This window comes from Castor canadensis, chromosome 14 (assembly GCF_047511655.1).
Source record: "Castor canadensis chromosome 14, mCasCan1.hap1v2, whole genome shotgun sequence".
Taxonomy (NCBI): Eukaryota; Metazoa; Chordata; class Mammalia; order Rodentia; family Castoridae; genus Castor; species Castor canadensis.
In genome coordinates, this window is record NC_133399.1 from 30,316,115 (window position 1) to 30,334,225 (window position 18,111).

At 38.4% G+C, this 18,111-nt stretch overlaps 1 protein-coding gene across 1 annotated transcript in view; it reads right to left on the minus strand.

Moving 5' to 3' along the window:
- Positions 1–17,417, minus strand: part of LOC109680847 (olfactory receptor 7D4-like) — a 52,836-nt gene extending 35,419 nt beyond the window's left edge. Inside the window, exons 1-2 of the mRNA XM_074053295.1 lie at positions 17,230–17,417; positions 15,141–15,253 (exon numbers count right to left, since the gene is read on the minus strand). Of these exons, the coding sequence (XP_073909396.1) occupies positions 15,141–15,253; positions 17,230–17,417 (301 nt within the window). The remainder of the gene's footprint in view (positions 1–15,140; positions 15,254–17,229) is intronic.
- Positions 17,418–18,111: the final 694 nt, after the last annotated feature.

Here is an 18,111-nt window from a genome sequence, read left to right on the forward strand (position 1 = left end):
CCTTGTTCTATGGGACTAGCCTTGTGGAATACCTCAGCTTTACTATGACCCAGTCTTCCCAGGGAAGCACGATTGCCTCAGTGTCATACACTGAAATCACTCCCATGCTGAACCCCTCCAAGCTGTGGAACAAAGACATGAAGGGGGCTCTGGGAAGACTCCTTAACAGAGCAGCCTCTTGCATTTAATAAATCACTGACCTCAGCACTAAATGAATGCTTTTCACCATAATGGAAATGTGAATTTCAAAATCTTGGCCCTTAGACTTTCATAAGACATATTTCCTTTTCTGTTACTTAAGATTTGGAAATGATGTTTCTATATGTGATTTTGTATGTGTTTCCATCAGCAATCTCTCAGCAATATCTTTAAATTCTTTTGTTACTGTAACAAAGTCCTTAAACTTCCATTTTAGTGTGATTTATGGCAGGTATTCTTGATATTTTCATTTTAAAGTTTAAAGTCCTTAATATATTAACTGCTGTTGTGATTTCCTTAAAAAGTATACTTTTAATAATGTCAAATTTTCTCACTACAAGGAAAATGTAACCAGTTTCTCCTGTATGACAAACAACTACCTTACTGGTAGAAAACAAATTTTGAATAATATTTCTACAAATACCACATCAACAAAGAAGATGCATTTCTTCATAATTGATATTTTTATATTGATATCATCTATCTTTCTAAGCAAAATATCTTATTTATCCTAAAGATGAGGAAACAATACTTACAGGAGTATTTCCTACATCTTTGATCTTTCTCAGTAATTGCTAGGTTGGGCTGCTTCCCTGCTGGGTCTTGACATGAGGTTTATATCTGAAGACCCTTCCATGCTTGAGATTGAAAGTTCAGGCTCCATCCTCAGGATTGACAGAGTGGCAGATAGGAACTTCCTGATGTAGAGAAACATTTTTTGAGAAGGCTCTTGTGGAGTCAAGTATACAGTAGCACAGAGGAGGGCCAGAAAAGAAACACAGGGTGTGTTCTGAAGAGACAAGTTGAAGGGATGGCAAAGTAGAGAGTTAAAACTTGAAGAACATAAATGTCATAGCACTGGGAAAAGGAAATAGCTGGTGAGGTCACTTGCAGCCACAGATGGGTTGAACTTTGCTTTTTGCTTTGGTATCCAGCTTTCAAGTATATATAAGGTGAGACCTCTTTGTTCTAAGGACTCAGCCTTTGGACACAAGTCCTCTGTGTCTGTGTCATTTAAGGTCTCATCTGGGATTGTGGAGATGGTGATTTGTCATCTCCCTTGTCACCAGGGAGAAGATCCTACTAGGTGCCAATGGAAAGATTGATCTGGAGGAGGGATTCATCCTCTGCTGAGTTGGGTTGAGGCCTTGAGGTGCAGGAACCAACAAGGGGAAGGAAGCATGGCTCATCAGACTGGTAAGAACTCTGGTTTGAATTCAGGACTGCCTCAGGAGGCAGAAGGGGAAACTGATCAACTCCCAGAGACCCACTAATAATCCTATTTGGCATAAAACCAGGTCTCCAAGGTTAAGGGAGTGGGACAAAAATGTGTAATACATCTCTGAGAGTTGGGCGGGGGTTGAGCATTTCCTGGGAAATAGTCCCAACTGAGGTTAAGGGAAGGATAACAAAAAATTCAGTTCTAAAGAGGGAAGACTCCCAAGAGAGCAGATGCATTATCGGCCATGGCCATTCCACCAGATATCCCCCTGGGTATAATTTAAACATTTTTTTCTGTTTTTTAGAATACACTCTAATTGTGTGTGTGTGTGTGTGTGTGTGTGTGTGTAAGCATCTTCAAAATGATTCTTGAATTGCTATTAGGAGGTTAATGTGATATTCAAGGTAACAAAAAAAGGGTGTTTGTTTTAAAGATCTCTGTTATAAACTGCTTAAGCTTTTCATATTTAAACATGTAAATATATTGAGGATGGTTCTTATTATAAAGTAAATGTAAAGAATTATTACTCTGTTCTACTGCTACTTTAAAAAAACAGGTTTTCAAACTTATTTCAGTCAGGTCTAATTAGGCTGCAGCATTCAAGGTTTAACACTCTGGCTTAGAACAGTGGAGAAAAAAGGGGAAATCTACAATCTGTAACAGAAATCTTAAATTTTGGGTAGTAAAAATAAACTTAGCCTGTTATGTTCTGTCATAAATAACATCTGGGATTCAATTCTCTCTTATTATACATGGGTCTATTAACAAGTAGGCCTTCTATAAGTTGTTTTTATACAAAAAATAATTTTAAGGTTGCTTTCTTTCTGTTTTTCATACAAATATAAGTTTCTAAGTTAAAATGTTCTATGAGTTAATTTCAACAAATAACATGATATATATGCATATATATATGATATTAAACATATGCTTTCTAGAATAAGAGGATAAAAATATTTTTAAAAAATAAAGACAAGTTCCCCCAGGAGATAAAAAACAAGTTGTCATAAAGGTACAGAGTAAGTTGTCATAAAAGGATGGAGCTAATAAATGCTTATGTAAGTGATTGAGTTGACTAAAATCTAGTTACATTAAAGGTTTGTAAGGTCAAAATTTAATGTACTGATGTTAAACTACAACTTAATCCTCTAAGCTCATAACAGCTATGCTATCTTAAAAATATTGTAATTTTCTTGATAATATTTACACAAAAACTGTCTTTAAAATGGTTTTGTTTCCTCAAGATAGCTGTCAGGAAGTTTTGGTGCTACAGTTTAATCCACAAATTTGTAAAGGCAACAAGAGTTTATTGAAACACAGAGAGGCAAGAGGCAGCTGAGCACAAGTAGTGCTGCTGCACTGATATGAGGTATGAAACAGATTTACTTATGTAAAGTATAGTAAAAAAAATCCAAAATGCACCCTACCAATAGGATATAAACTAAATATTCACAAAGGTACAGTAAAAGTCATGATATCCCGTTTTTATTTGAGTCAACAGAGTCAAGTTGTTAGTCCTACACTTTCTACATGTCAGGAAGAGGGAATTTTTGACTTGGGATGGCCAGATTGGGCCTGTTATATTAGGGGGCCTCCACTGACTACATGTTGGTGGGATCCTGCTATATTCATGAGCCATTTGTTAATGTCACCAACCTGGGATATGATCCCTTATAAATATCTGAGCCATGGTTCTTGGCCATTAGTTTTCCTAACTCCACACTTAGTCCCCATAAATATTTACATGTGTCCTCTGATGATTTTTGTAGGAATTTTAACAACTAAGGTAACTGAGTCATGTTCATTACAGAGTTGCTTTATGTTGGGGTTAATGATGAGGACAACCATGTTAGGACTAGACACCCTCCCTCCTTGTAGAGGGCTTACTAGAAACTCCCCACACAACACCAAAGACTGACAAAGAAACAATTGTTAACCATTATCTCCCCAATGGATGCCAAGGACAGTTGCGTGGACAGTGACCTAACTACAGCTTATCTTTCTTGATTGTCCAGCAACAATATCTTCTAGTGAACTTCCTGGTACTTTTCCACTAGCCACCTCTATCTAGCCGAAGCCTGTGTCTGGCAATGCACTCTAGCTCTCTTTCTGGGTCTCCCTCCACATGTCTCCTGCCTAAGCAATAAACTGTGTACTGGTGTTTGAGCTGACTCTCTGCTTTTCCCATTCCTCTGATTTTCTAACAGTTTATATAAAATTTTCTAGATGACCTAATGGTTAAACAACAGTTGCTTTTGGGGATCCTAATACAGTCAGTACCCTATGTGTGTCTGTGACGGAGCTATTTGGGTTTACTAAAACTGTTCTTCTCTACAACTGATAAAAATCTAAGGTTCTATTTCAAAACAACTAAATTAAGATGTATATATAACCTATATAGAGTTATGATGCTATTGCTAGTTAATTATATTAAATATAATTATGTTTTTCAAGGATATCAAGCCTTCTAAAATACAAAATTTAGATAAACATGGTAGCAAAACATTAATTGTACTGATATATTGTTCTGTTAGTTCCTAACTTGTCCATCAAAATTTTAACCATGGGTCTTTAAGGTTTGGTCATTACAGTCTGATCCTTCTGAGGCATTTACAATCAAGTACATAAAAAATGACTCTATTAGTGCTTATGTGTCAACCAGGTTAGCTTTTCAGACATCTGCTTTTGTTGCGGTTTGTTTTATATTGTCCTTGTCTAAAAGTCCATTGCCTAAAGGCCACTCTTCTAAGCCTCTTTATGCTTCAATTTGGCCAAAAGGGTCTAATTGGTCCTGACTGCCACCTGATCTCATTATTTCCCCCTAATGTGGGACCAAAATCAAACAAACAAACAAAATCTAAGAAAGAACAAATCCTCATGTTAAAGAAAGAAAAAGACCAATCAAGCAAGATGTTCAGTCTACAGCCATACCACCCTAAACATGCCTAATCTCATCTGGTCTCAGAAGCTAAGTACTTGGATGGGAGATAAATCTTCAAAAGAGACTGCTCAGAGACAAACAGTTTGGAGACAAGGGGGAATGCCATCATATTTCAGATGGAGTCACTGCTGCCAGACCTCTCAAAAAAAGCTGAGAGGATTGAGGAAATGGTTCTTATATATGAATGGTTATCTGGCATTAAAGCCCTTCCAGACACAATCTCATAATTTGACACAGGGTCTTCTACTTTAATAGAGACAAAATAACTATTTTTACTGGCTCTAAGTATGTCCTTTAATACTTAAAGATGGTGATTTTACTTTTTTAAAACAACACATTTTCTTGGACATATATACTGATAATATATTGTTGCCATGGTAATTCCACTTGGTTAAAAAAAAGATACAATCTGGGTAAAAGAAAAAAATGTCCAGCCACTAAAACCCCATTAGATGGGCCCTTTTATTGTTTTCTTGTCTATCTCCACTACAGTTAAAGTAGCAGTGATTGCTGCTTGGATCCACCACAGTTGAGTCTAGCTGGCTTCTCTCGAGTGGGAGTACATCCCTAATCCAGCTTTACCATGTAAGATCATCCCCCAGAAACTGAGCACCCTCCTTCAGCAGGACTCCACTTCCCAGGAAGCAAAAGGGGATCATAACAGTGGGAAAACAGCCTTGCTCTAGTCTCCCCAGGAAAGCTAAAGCTTGAAGAGTCAACTCTCCAATGAGACAAACGACTGTTTTTTCCATGTCAGTTATTTCACTGTAATGTATTGACATTCCTTATCTGTATCTGTTGCTGTAGTTCACACCCTAGTTTTCTCCATAGGTTTGGCAAAAACCACCCCTGCTGATTGGATTCATGGTGAAAGGCTTTTATTATCTCTCTTCTATTTCTTTTTGGCAGGATGCATAATAACTGTTTATTATTGACTGATATGTTCCCCCTTCCTGGTCCCAGAGCCCTCATCATGTGACCTGTGTATGCATACTACTCAGGCAGAAAATATTTTCACTAGAACTTTGCCTTTCCATATTTAGTGTACTTGTGGAAGCTCTGTCATTGGGTCATGCACTCACAACCATGCCACCTATGTAGGGTGCTCCTATGGTAATCAGCATATCTACTTCAACCGCACCTGCTGCCCTCGGGAGAAATGGGTAGAGATCAAGAGCATCCACAACCCTGCATCCCTTGTCAGCTGCACCCAGATAAACCAGTGTCTGTGTTCTTTGATACATGTGTGGCCATAGACCAAGGTAAGTGTGGAGATATAGGCTATGGCTGTGGGGGTCTAGCTTGGGAAAGAGCCCATATGTCAAATGATGAGTATATGTACAGGAGAGACAACTCTTGGCTATATGATGATGTAGACTGTAGGTTCTTATTATTGCCCTTACTGGATTTGTGTTTCATGGGCTACATGGGAAAGGACAAAACACGCAGCCTTCCTCCACAAGGTGACAGCTGCCCCAAACTGTACTCCTGGTACCCTGTAAATTTCACTCTACTTAAGCCATCTGATGGACACAGGGTCATGTAACTGGTATAAGAATAGACAACACTGGGACACTGATGCACCTCAAAGTAGTAACTGCTACCCATAAAAATTTCCTCATACCACGTTTTCCACTCCTTTTATGAGGAAATGAGGAGTACATTTTCCATCTCTGCAAAAGCTAAACATTTGTTCCTCTCACTGGCTGAGTCTATAGCCCAAACATTAAACATCACTTTGTGCTATGGTTGTGGGGGAAACAACATGGGAGACCATTGGCCTTGTCAAGCATGGGAGCTGGACCCACAGGAGCCTTTTAATGAAACTGCTTTACCAAAACACAGGAAAGTTGTCTGGCTCCTAAAGACTTTCAACATCAGGAATTACACTGAACAAGAGACCCAATGATGCGGAGCTCCTAACCATACAGAACCACAGTCCCACCAATGGCCAGCTTCTCTAATTTCAGGAAGACTTGGGACAATCTTACCACAAACATAGATTGGCGGGCACCTAGAGGACTGTATTGGATCTGTGGGGAGCAAGCTTGTACAGTGCTACCTAGCAGGTGTTTTAGGTTTTACATGCTAGGTTCAATTGACCATCTTTTATCTTGCGCCCCTCAGACAAGGTAAAAAACTGGGAGTCCCCATATATAAAAAAAGGTTAAATGGACAAAACGGGGTTCCTTACAACTTGGCAATTAAAAGATGATAAATGGCCTCCTGAGCAAATCGTCTAGTACTATGATCCTGCCACTTGGGCAGAATATGGGTCTTGGGGCTATCTCACCCCTATATATATGCAAAACATGTATCTTCAGGCTGCAGGCTGTTGTTAAAATTATAATTAATGCAACTACAAGAGCTCTCAAATTGCTGACATAACAAAGCACTAAGATGCTCAATGCCATCTATCAAAACCGTTTGGCTTTAGAGTACTTGCTAACTTCTGAGGGAGGAGTTTGTGAAAAAAATTTAACCTGAAAAACTGCTGCTTACAGATTAATGATAAAAAAAGATTATGAAAAATCACAGATAATATGAAAAAGCTTGCCCATGTCCCCATCCAGACTTGGGGAAGCTGGACTTCTAAGGACCTGTTTGGAAAATGGTTGTCTGCCTTAGTCTGTTTCAAAACCCTGATGGGGCAAGAGGCATTATCCTGGAAACATGCATAATGCCCTGTCTGGTTCCCTTGGTATTGTGGTCTTTCAGGAACATTATGGAGGCAACTATTTAAAATAAATAATAAATTCAAAATACCATCCACACATTTAATGATGCTATAAAAATGTAAACCTCTAAATCAAGATGATGCTCTTTGACCCTAGTCAGTATGATGTAACAGGGAGGAGGGCCAGAAGAGAAACGGACAGGCTGTGTTCTGATGAGACAGGGTGAAGGGATGGCAAAGCAGAGAGATAAAACTTAAAGAATTGAAACATAAAGGTCACATAGCACTGGGAAAATGAAAAAGCCAATGAAGTCACATTCAGCCACAAGTGGGTTGAGCTTTGCTTTTTGCTTCTATAACCCGCTTTCAAGTGTATGTAAGGTGAGACCTCTTTGTTCTAGGGTCTCAGTGGCCTATGGACACGAGTCTGCTGGGTCTGTGTCAGCAGAATAAATGTTGCTTCCTGACAAACTGCCTCCCTGTGTCCTGTAACTCAGCTTGAGATTCCACAATAATACTAGAGACATCAAACTGTAGGTTGAAAGGACCAGCTTATTTTTGACTCTTATATGAACTTGAAGAATTATTGCACATAGCTTATAATTACTTAAATTGGTCTAACTTATTCTAAACTCTAAGGAGTCCACAATATTAATGGAGAAAGAAGAAGAGAAAATGAATGTCCACAGTAGATTTCAGGTTTCAATTTCCTCTACTCAGGTAGAACTTTTGTCAGTTCTATTGCACACACACACACACACACACACACACACACACACACACATCATTTATGTATGTTTATATACATACAGAGAGATACACACACCATATATATAAATCTATATGTACTCACATGGGGATATTTTATAGGTCCATTTTCTTTATATCCATTTTATTAGGATAGTATATTTTAAAAACAGGAAATTTACAGAACAATGTGCCACTGTACATACCCCATGACATTAATTATATCCACTTTGTTGTGAAACTATGACCACAATATCTGTACAGAAACAATATTTTATTTCCAAACTGAAAATGTGCAATAGTTTTTGGAATTCCCTAATCTTCCCAACACACAGTGGAAACTACCATTATACTATGGGATATTATGAGAAATTAAATACATAATATTTCAAAACTCATGTGAAAAAAGAATCAAAATTTATAATTCTTTTTTATTATTATTATTCATATGTGCATACAAGGCTTGGGTCATTTCTCCCCCCTGCTCCCACCCCCTCCCTTACCACCCACTCTGCCCTCTCCCTCTCCCCACTACCCACTCAATACCCAGCAGAAACTATTTTGCCCTTATTTCTAATTTTGTTGGAGAGAGAGTATAAGCCATAATAGGAAGAAACAAGGGTTTTTGCTGGTTGAGATAAGGGTAGCTATACAGGTAGTTGACTCACATTAATTTCCTGTGCGTGTGTGTTACCTTCTAGGTTAATCCTTTTTGATCTCATGTTTTCTCTAGTTCCTGGTCCCCTTTTTCTATTGGCCTCAGTTGCTTTTAAGGTATCTGCTTTAGTTTGTCTGCGTTAAGGGCAACAAATGCTAACAAATTTTTTAGGTGTCTTACCTATCCTCACCCCTCTCTTGCATGATAAATCTTTTGTCATGTGCTCAAAGTCCAATCCCCTTCTTGTGTTTGCCCTGGATCTAAAGTCCACATATGAGGGAGAACATACTATTTTTGGTCTTTTGGGCCAGGCTAACCTCACTCAGAATGAGGTTCTCCAATTCCATCCATTTACCAGCAAATGATAATATTTTGTTCTTCTTCATGGCTGCGTAAAATTCCATTGTGTATAGATACCACATTTTCTTAATCCATTCGTCAGTGGTGGGGCATCTTGGCTGTTTCCATAACTGGGCTATTGTGAATAGTGCTGCAATAAACATGGATGTGCAGGTGCCTCTGGAGCAACCTGTGTCACAGTATTTGGGTATATCCCCAAGAGTGGTATTGCTGGATCAAATGGTAGATCAATGTCTAGCTTTTTAAGTAGCCTCCAAATTTTTTTTCCAGAGTGCTTGCATTACTTTACATTCCTACCAACAGTGTTGGAGTGTTCCTTTTTCCCCACATCCTCGCCAACACCTGTAGTTGGTGGTGTTGCTAATGATAGCTATTCTAACATGGATGAGGTGGAATTTTAGTGTGGTTTTAATTTGCATTTCCTTTATTGCTAGAGATGGTGAGCATTTTTTCATGTGTTTTTTGGCCATTTGAATTTCTTCTTTTGAGAAAGTTCTGTTTAGTTCACTTGCCCATTTCTTTATTGGTTCATTAGTTTTAGGAGAATTTAGTTTTTTAAGTTCCTTGTATATTCTGGTTATCAGTCCTATGTCTGATGTATAGCTGGCAAATATTTTCTCCCACTCTGTGGGTGTTCTCTTCAGTTTAGAGACCATTTCTTTTGATGAACAGAAGCTTTTTAGCTTTATGAGGTCCCATTTATCTATGCTATCTCTTAGTTGCTGTGTTGCTGGGGTTTCGTTGAGAAAGTTCTTACCTATACCTACTAACTCCAGAGTATTTCCTACTCTTTCCTGTATCAACTTTAGAGTTTGTGGTCTGATATTAAGATCTTTGATCCATTTTGAGTTAATCTTGGTATACGGTGATCTACATGGATCTAGTTTCAGTTTTTTGCAGACTGCTAGCCAGTTTTCCCATCAGTTTTTGTTGAAGAGGCTGCTATTTCTCCATTGTATATTTTTAGCTCCTTTGTCAAAAACAAGTTGGTTATAGTTGTGTGGCTTCATATCTGGGTCCTCTATTCTGTTCCACTGGTCTTCATGTCTGTTTTTGTGCCAGTACCATGCTGTTTTATTGTTATTGCATTGTAATATAGTTTGAAGTCAGGTATTGTGATACCTCCTACATTGTTCTTTTGACTGAGTATTGCCTTGGCTATTTGTGGCTTCCTGTGTTTCCATATAAATTTCACGGTAGATTTTTCGATCTCTTTAATGAATGTCATTGGAATTTTGATGGGAATTGCATTGAACATGTAGATTACTTTTAAAAGTATCGACATTTTTACTATATTGATTCTATCAATCCATGAGCTTGGTAGATCTCTCCACGTTCTATAGTCTTCCTCAATCTCTTTCTTCAGAAGTGTATAGATTTCCTTGTACGGTGTTTCACATCTTTTTTTAGGTTTATACCTAGGTATTTGATATTTTTGAGGCTATTGTAAATGGAATTGTTTTCATACATTCTTTTTCAGTTTGCTCATTGTTAGTGTATAGAAATGCTAATGATTTTTCTATGTTGATTTTATATCCTGCTACCTTGCTATAGCTATTGATGATGTCTAGAAGCTTCTGAGTAGAGTTTTTTGGGTCTTTAAGGTATAGGATCATGTCATCTGCAAATAGGGATATTTTGACAGTTTCTTTACCTATTTGTATTCCTTTTGTTCCTTCTTCTTGCCTAATTGCTCTGGCTAGGAATTCCAGTACTATGTTGAATAGGAGTGGAGATAGTGGGCATCCTTGTCTGGTTCCTGATCTTAGAGGAAATGGTTTCAGTTTTTCTCCATTAAGTATAATGCTGGCTGTAGGTCTGTCATATATAGCTTTTATCATGCTGAGGTACTTTCCTTCTATTTCTAGTTTTCTTAGAGCTTTTATCATGAAATGGTGTTGGATCTTATCAAAGGCTTTTTCTGCATCTATTGAGATGATCAAGTGGTTTTTGTCTTTGCTTCTGTTAATGTGGTTTATTACGTTTATTGATTTTCGTATGTTGAACCACCCCTGCTTCCCTGGGATGAAGCCTAGTTGATCGTGGTGAATAATCTTTTTGATGTGTTGTTGAATTCGGTTTGCCATTATTTTGTTGAGGATTTTTGCATCAATGTTCATTAAGGAGATTGACCTATAGTTCTCCTTTTTGGAGGTGTCTTTGCCTGGTTTTGGGATAAGTGTAATACTGGCTTCATAAAATATGTTTGGCAGTTTTCCTTCCCTTTATATTTAGTGGAACAGTTTAAGGAGGGTTGGTAACAGTTCTTCTTTAAAAGTCTGATAGAATTCAACCGAGAATCCATCAGGTCCTGGACTTTTCTTTTTGGGGAGACTCTTGACTGGTGCTTCAAGTTCATTTTGCTTTATAGATCTATTCAGGTGATTAATTTCCTCTTGGTTCAGTTTTGGATGATTATATGTATCTAGAAATCTGTCCGTTTCTTTCAGATTTTCAAATTTATTTGAATATACATTCTCAAAGTGTTCTCTGATGATTTCCTGCACTTCCATGGTGTTTTTTATGTCTCCTTTTGCATTCCTGATTCTACTAATTTGGGTTTTTTCTCTCCTCATTTTAGTCAGGTTTGACAGGGGTCTATCGATCTTGTTTATTTTTTCAAAGAACCAACTTTTTATGTCATTAATTCTTTGTATGGTTTTTTTGGTTTCTATTTCGTTGATTTCAGTTATTCTTTTTATTATTTCTCTCTTTCTATTTGTTTTAAGATTTGCTTGTTCTTGTTTTTCTAGGAGTTTGAGATGTATCATTAGGCCATTGATTTGGGATCTTTCAGTCTTTTTAATATATGTGCTCATGGCTATAACCTTTCCTCTCAGGACTGCCTTAACTGTGTCCCATAGGTTCCAGTAGGTTGTGTTTTCATTTTCATTGACTTCCAGGAACTTTTTAATTTCCTCTTTTATTTCATCGATGATTCATTCTTCATTACGTAATGAGTAATTTAGTTTCCAGCTGTTTGCATGTTTTTTGTCTTTCCTTTTGTTGTTGAGTTCTACTTTTACTGCATTGTGATCAGATAGTATGCACGGTATAATTTCTATTTTCTTGTATTTGCTGAGACTTGCTTTGTGCCTTAGGATATGATCTATTTTGGAGAAGGTTCCATGGGCTGCTGAGGAGAATGTATATTGTGTAGAAGTTGGATGACATGTTCTGTGGACATAAACTAAGTCCATTTGATCTATTGCATATTTTAGATCTTGGATTTCTTTATTGATTTTTTGTTTGGATGACCTATCAGTTGATGATTATAGGGTGTTAAAGTCTCCCACAACCCTGTGTTGGAGTTAATATATTCTTTAGGTCTTTTAGGGTATGTTTGATAAAACTGGGTGCACTGACACTGGATGCATACAGGGTGTTAATTATTATTTCCTTTTGGTCTATTTCCCCTTTTGATTGTATGGAATATCCTTCTTTATCTCGTTTGATCAATGTAGGTTTGAAGTCTACTTTGTCAGAGATAAGTATTGCTACTCCTGCCTGTTTTGGGGGGCCATTGGCTTAGTAAAACTTCTTCCAGCCTTTCTCCTTAGCCTATGCTTATTTCTGTCGGTGAGATGGGTCTCCTGCAAGCAACAAATTGTTGGATCTTACTTTTTAACTCATTTCATCAAGCGGTGCCTTTTGATGGGTGAATTAATTCCCTTAACATTAAGCATTAGTACTGATAGTTATGTGGTGATTCCTGTCATTTAGTTGTCTTAGTTGTTTGAAGATTTGATTGTGTGTACCTAAGTTGAGGTTACTCTCTACTGTCTTGCTTTTTCTTTTCCTGTGGTTTCGTGCTGCTTGTCTTTTCATGGTTAAGTTGGGTTTCACTTTCTGTGTGCAGAATCCCTTGGAGAATCCTTTGTAGTGGTAGCTTTGTGGTCACATATTGTTTCAGTTTCTGCTTATCATGGAACACTTTTATTGCTCCATCTATTTTGAATGATAGTTTCGCTGGGTACAGTACCCTGGTGTTGAAGTCATTTTCATTAAGTGCCCGGAAGATCTCACCCCAAGCTCTTCTTACTTTTAATGTTTCTGTTGAGAAGTCAGCTGTGATTTTGATGGGTTTACCTTTGTATGTTACTTGTTTGTTCTCTCTTACAGCCTTCAATATTCTTTTCTTAGTTTCTGATCTTGTTGTTTTAATGATGATATGTCATTGCGTAGTTCAATTTTGATCTGGTCTGTTTGGTGTCCTGGAGGCTTCTTGCGTCTGTATGGGAATATCTTTCTCTAGATTTGGGAAATTTTCCATTATTATTTTGTTAAATATATTATGCATTCCCTTCACTTGCACCTCTTCTCCTTCTTCAATGCCCATGATTCTCCAGTTTGGTCTTTGATGGAGTTGGTGAGTTCTTGCATTTTCTTTTCAAAAGTCTTGAATTGTTTAATTAATAGTTCTTCTGTTTTTCCTTTAATTACCATTTTGTCTTCAAGTTCTGAGATTCTGTCTTCTGTTTGTTCTATTCTGCTGGATTGGCCTTCTGTTTTGTTTTTTAGTTCTGTTTCATCCTTTTTTCTGAGGTTTTCCATATCCTGGCTGGTTTCCTCTTTAATATTGCCTATTTTTGTCCTGAGTTCATTTATCTGTTTATTCATCATGTTCTCTCTTTCACTTTTGTGTTTATACAGTGCTTCTATGGTTTCCTTTATTTCTTCTTTTGCTTTTTCAAATTCTCTTTTTTGTTGTCTTGGAATTTTTTGAGTGTCTCCTGTACATTTTGGTTGACCCTATCCAATATCATCTCTGTAAAATTCTCATTTTGTACATGTAGTATGTCTTCTTTTAAATTATTCTTGTGGGCTTCATTGGGTCCTTTGGCATAGTTTATCTTCATTTTGTTGGAGTCTGGTTCTGCGTACCTGTTTTCGTCATTCCCCTCTGGTTCCTGTACTAATTTTTTGCTGTGAGAAAACTGGTTTCCCTATTTTTTTCTCTCTTCCCGTCATTGTCTTTGGTGTTGTTACTGTCCCTGTACTGTGTGCAATGAAGTATTTTCTAGCTTGTAATAATAACAATGGTAATATTTAGAATGGAAAGGTGAGCTGAGATGGAAAGCAAGAAGTTAAAGAAATGGGAAACACAAATACACAGACTGGAAGGAGAAAACTGAACAAGGTATCAGACAAGATGGTCTCAAAGGTATAAACAGGGAGCTTTTGTGTACTAATAGACAGTAAGCAGAACAGACATTAAAGAGACAGAGAGAGGACTGAAAATCAAAAATAAAAAAAATAAAGATAAGAATAAAAATTAAAAATAAGTAAATGAAAGAAAAATCTATATATAAAAATATATTAAAATAAAATGAAAAAATAGAAAATTTTAAAAAAACAAAAAACCAAAAAACCAGAAAACCTCCAAGTTCAAATGCAATGAACTTTCAGTCTTAATAATTTGGGTGTCCGTCTCAGTCTCCAATCCCAAAGATGGTGCCTCAGATTTTGTTCTGTAGTTGTCTCATCAAAGGGGACGCATAAAGTACAACAAAACTACACACACACGCACAACCCCCCCCCAATTGTCCCAAGTTCAAATGCAATACAGTTTCAGTAAGTTTTTCAGCATGCAGGTGTAATTCGGTTGTTCTCTCATCAAAGATAGGGAGACAAAGAAAAAAAAGACTCTGGAGACAGTTCTGAGAATGGTATCTGCAGCTGTGGCTTGCCTGCCCACTGCTCTCAGCCTGCTGTTGCTGGAGGCATTATTTATGCAGATCTCAGGGGTGAGCTTAGCACTCACCTGGCCCTGCAGGCTTTGTTTACTCAGATTTGTCCTGTGTGTGAGCCTCTGCTACAAGCTTTCCCCTTTCCAAGCACACTGGGAAAGTTGACACTGCACCCGTGTTGTCTGGCCTGCGTGCTTATTTACAGTTCATGTGGGAGGTGGGTCTTCCCCCCTCTCCTGTGCAGTATTCCTCCCACTGCCACTTTCACAAGCTTTCCTGCTTCTGATTACTGGGTGGTGCTGCTGCTCCTGCCAGCTGCCATGTGTGTTTACAGTTCATGTGGGAAGTGGGTCTTCCCTCCTCTCCTGTGGAGTTTTCCTCCCTCCACCACTCTCACAAACTTTCCCACTTCTGGTTGCTGGGCATGCACCCCCGCTCGTGCAGAGGCTCTCCAGCCATTCAGGCTTGTTTATTTACATTCCTGGGAAGGATTCCCTTCTGCCAATCCTTCAGTGTGCCCCACCCTCTTTCCTGTGCATCTTTATGGCTCTTGTTGCTTATTACTCAGTCTTTTTTTCCCGGGTGGAGGTTGGTCTGTCCAGGGGGCTATGCTGCTCTGGCCCAGGCTTGTCTGTGGGAGTACTGTGTACCGTGACGATCACCTGGTTCATGTCTTCCCAAGCTGTCTGGGCTCTGGTGACTGGCGTCCCGGGGGCTCTCCTGGTTTCTCCGTTTAAAATGAAGTGGAGTTTCTCTGTGCTGGCTGAAGGTGTGGAGGGGTCAAAGTTATGCCTCTTCTCAGTCATTATGCCTGCAAAGTGTGTCTCCAGCGTCTCTCCAAGGTTTCACTATAGGAGGCTCGCTTTCTAGCAGCCATCTTGGCTCCATCCCAAAATTTATAATTCTATATGTACATTTTATTGCATTTTCCAAAGTGCATTCTAAATGGATTACCAGGAAGCTTAAACATGTACAAATCTTTTGTGGAGCCTTCTCAGGGTACTTAAAATCTGTATTCCTTAGGCTTTAAAAGAGTGGATTTAGCATAGGAGAGAATGCAGAGTGAAATATTAAGTCCAACACACAGTTTCTGGGAGAATGTGATAAATCTGAGATGGGAACATTCCAAAACTCCTTCCATAAACAACTGAAAGATGAGATTGACTGGTGCACAGTATGCTCATGCTAAAGTTGTTGAATGAATAAAAATCAAGGAGTTGTGTAGGGTGACAGAAGAAAATTCCTGCACCTTTAATGTACATGAACTGCAACACAGCTGAATTGTATCACTGAGAGATCTGAAGACAAATCACAAGTCACCAAAAATAGAATGTACATGGGAGAATGTTCATGAGTGTGCAGAGGTCCAACGGGTGACAGATGGTGAGAAACTGCTCATAAAATGACATAATAAGAACCATATCACCCAAACATGCCAAACTGATAACAGAAACATCTGGGTCAGACAGCCAACAAATTCAAAGTTCTCCCTACAAGTTTGGAAGTACAAACCATCATTTTGACTATGTTGGAAATTAAGGCATATAGCAAACAAGGACATGTTGGAAAGGATCATTTACACATTGTGATAGAAGTGGAAATCAGAACTGAAGCCCAGTATTATGAGCAGATTCCCAGGTACTGTAAAAAAGTGTATGAACCCTAATGAAACAAAAGATTTCTTGCTCCTCTGAGAGGACCTTCAGTTCAAATTCTAAGACACTGATTACATTATGTGATTTAACCTTGCTTGGGCACATGCTAAAGAGAAAGTAGTGTGAGGAAAAGGAAACAGATAAACAGACACCAAGAACTTTATGTATATTTTAAATTAATACACCAAGAAGTAAATTTTTACATGCAAGGTCTGTATACCTGCAAAAATATTTCTTTTGGACAAACCCATATTTGTAGAACATTGTGTCATTCACTTCTGTTTTAGTCACCTTATTCAACAATAACCTTTTATGAGTTTTTACTAATGTTATCCATACAAGGTTCCATTCTACCACACAGTTATCCTCCAAAGACTGAGACTGTCAAGAATCTGGAGGGTAGATTTACTCACAATATTTTCATACCAGTAATGATTTATGTATTCATAATCAGTTTGCATAAAATCCTATGCAAATTTAACATAATCCTCATCTAAATAGAGAGCAAAAGAAAACATGTTGCCCCTGACTGCAATGGTTTACCTAAACACGCGGATTTAAGTCTCTCTGTGATACATAAACTTTGCATGTTTTAAATAGAATACTGCATTAACAAAGGTAGGCAAATTATATAATTGATTGTTTTATTATTCTAACAACAACTCTTTACAAAATTCTCATGCCTCTTTTCAAACAAATGAGAATTTCCAGAGAATGTTTGTGAAGAATATTTGTTTGAATTTCAATAAACATTTCAAGAGTAGCCTAACAATTAACCAATTAAAATTTATCCCATTAAAATCAGTCCTTAAAGCTTCAAGATAGTGACTGGGACACAGTTGCAGACTGTGTGAGATCCATGAATCAGGGACCTTGCTGAGATACTGGAGACACCCTTGGCTAAAGTAAAGCACAAGGGAGAGCCAAAATATTGGCACTCTGAACCTCTAGCTTGTGGAAGGCTTCTCCATGCCAAGATTTACTAAAAGAACAGCCAGCTGATGCCCAATAAACCTGTGCCCACAGGCCCACATAGCCCCCGCTCTCCAAGCCCTCTGGCCTTCACTCCATCAGGCTCCCAAACTGTGGACCTGCCAGACCCCTGCTGTGCAGGCTGACCAGATCTCTGAACCACTGGGATCCTGCCCCACTGGACCACTGGCTCCCACTCCACAGGCCCACCAGGTCCCTTCTCTGGAAACCACCAATAGCCACTCTGCCAGGCCCATGCCCCACAGGCTCACTGGGCCCCACTTTGCAGGCCTGCTGCATTACCACTCCACCAGGCCTCTGCCTACAGGCACACCAGGCCTCCACCTGCCCCCCTGCTACCTGCCACCTGCCAAAGGGCTCCAAACCTGCCTAGAAGACACAGGCAGACAGGACTGGATGCTGAAGGAATAATACCAGAAAAAAGATGATGATTCTACTGTCCCTGAACCAGTGCTTTTTTTTTTGCCTTCATTTATGGGTTTGGCTGTCTGGTTTGCTGTTTGATAATCCAACATCTCCCCCTGTTGTTTTCTTTGGTCACCATTTTTTCCCTTTCTTTTCTTTGTATTTTTCTTTCTTTTTCTTTCTCTTTTTTTCTCCTTCTTTCTTGGTTGTTGTTAGTTTTACTATTGCAACTCAGATCATACCAATTTACACATAGTCCAGGAACAGAAATGGTACCAAGTGGAAATACAGGAAGATGAAAAAGAATTTGCACCATTCTCCTCCCAAAAATAAATTAGTACAAGATTCAGAGGGAAATGAAGAAAACTGATACCCAAATCCAGACTCCAACAAAACAAAGATAAACTATGTCAAGGAACACAACAGAAAAAAAATGTTAATATCAGACCACAAACTCTAAAGTTGATACGGGAAAGAGTAGGAAATACTCTGGAGTTAGTAGGTTATAGGTAAGAACTTTCTCAACAAAACCCCAGCAGCACAGCAACTAAGAGATAGCATAGATAAA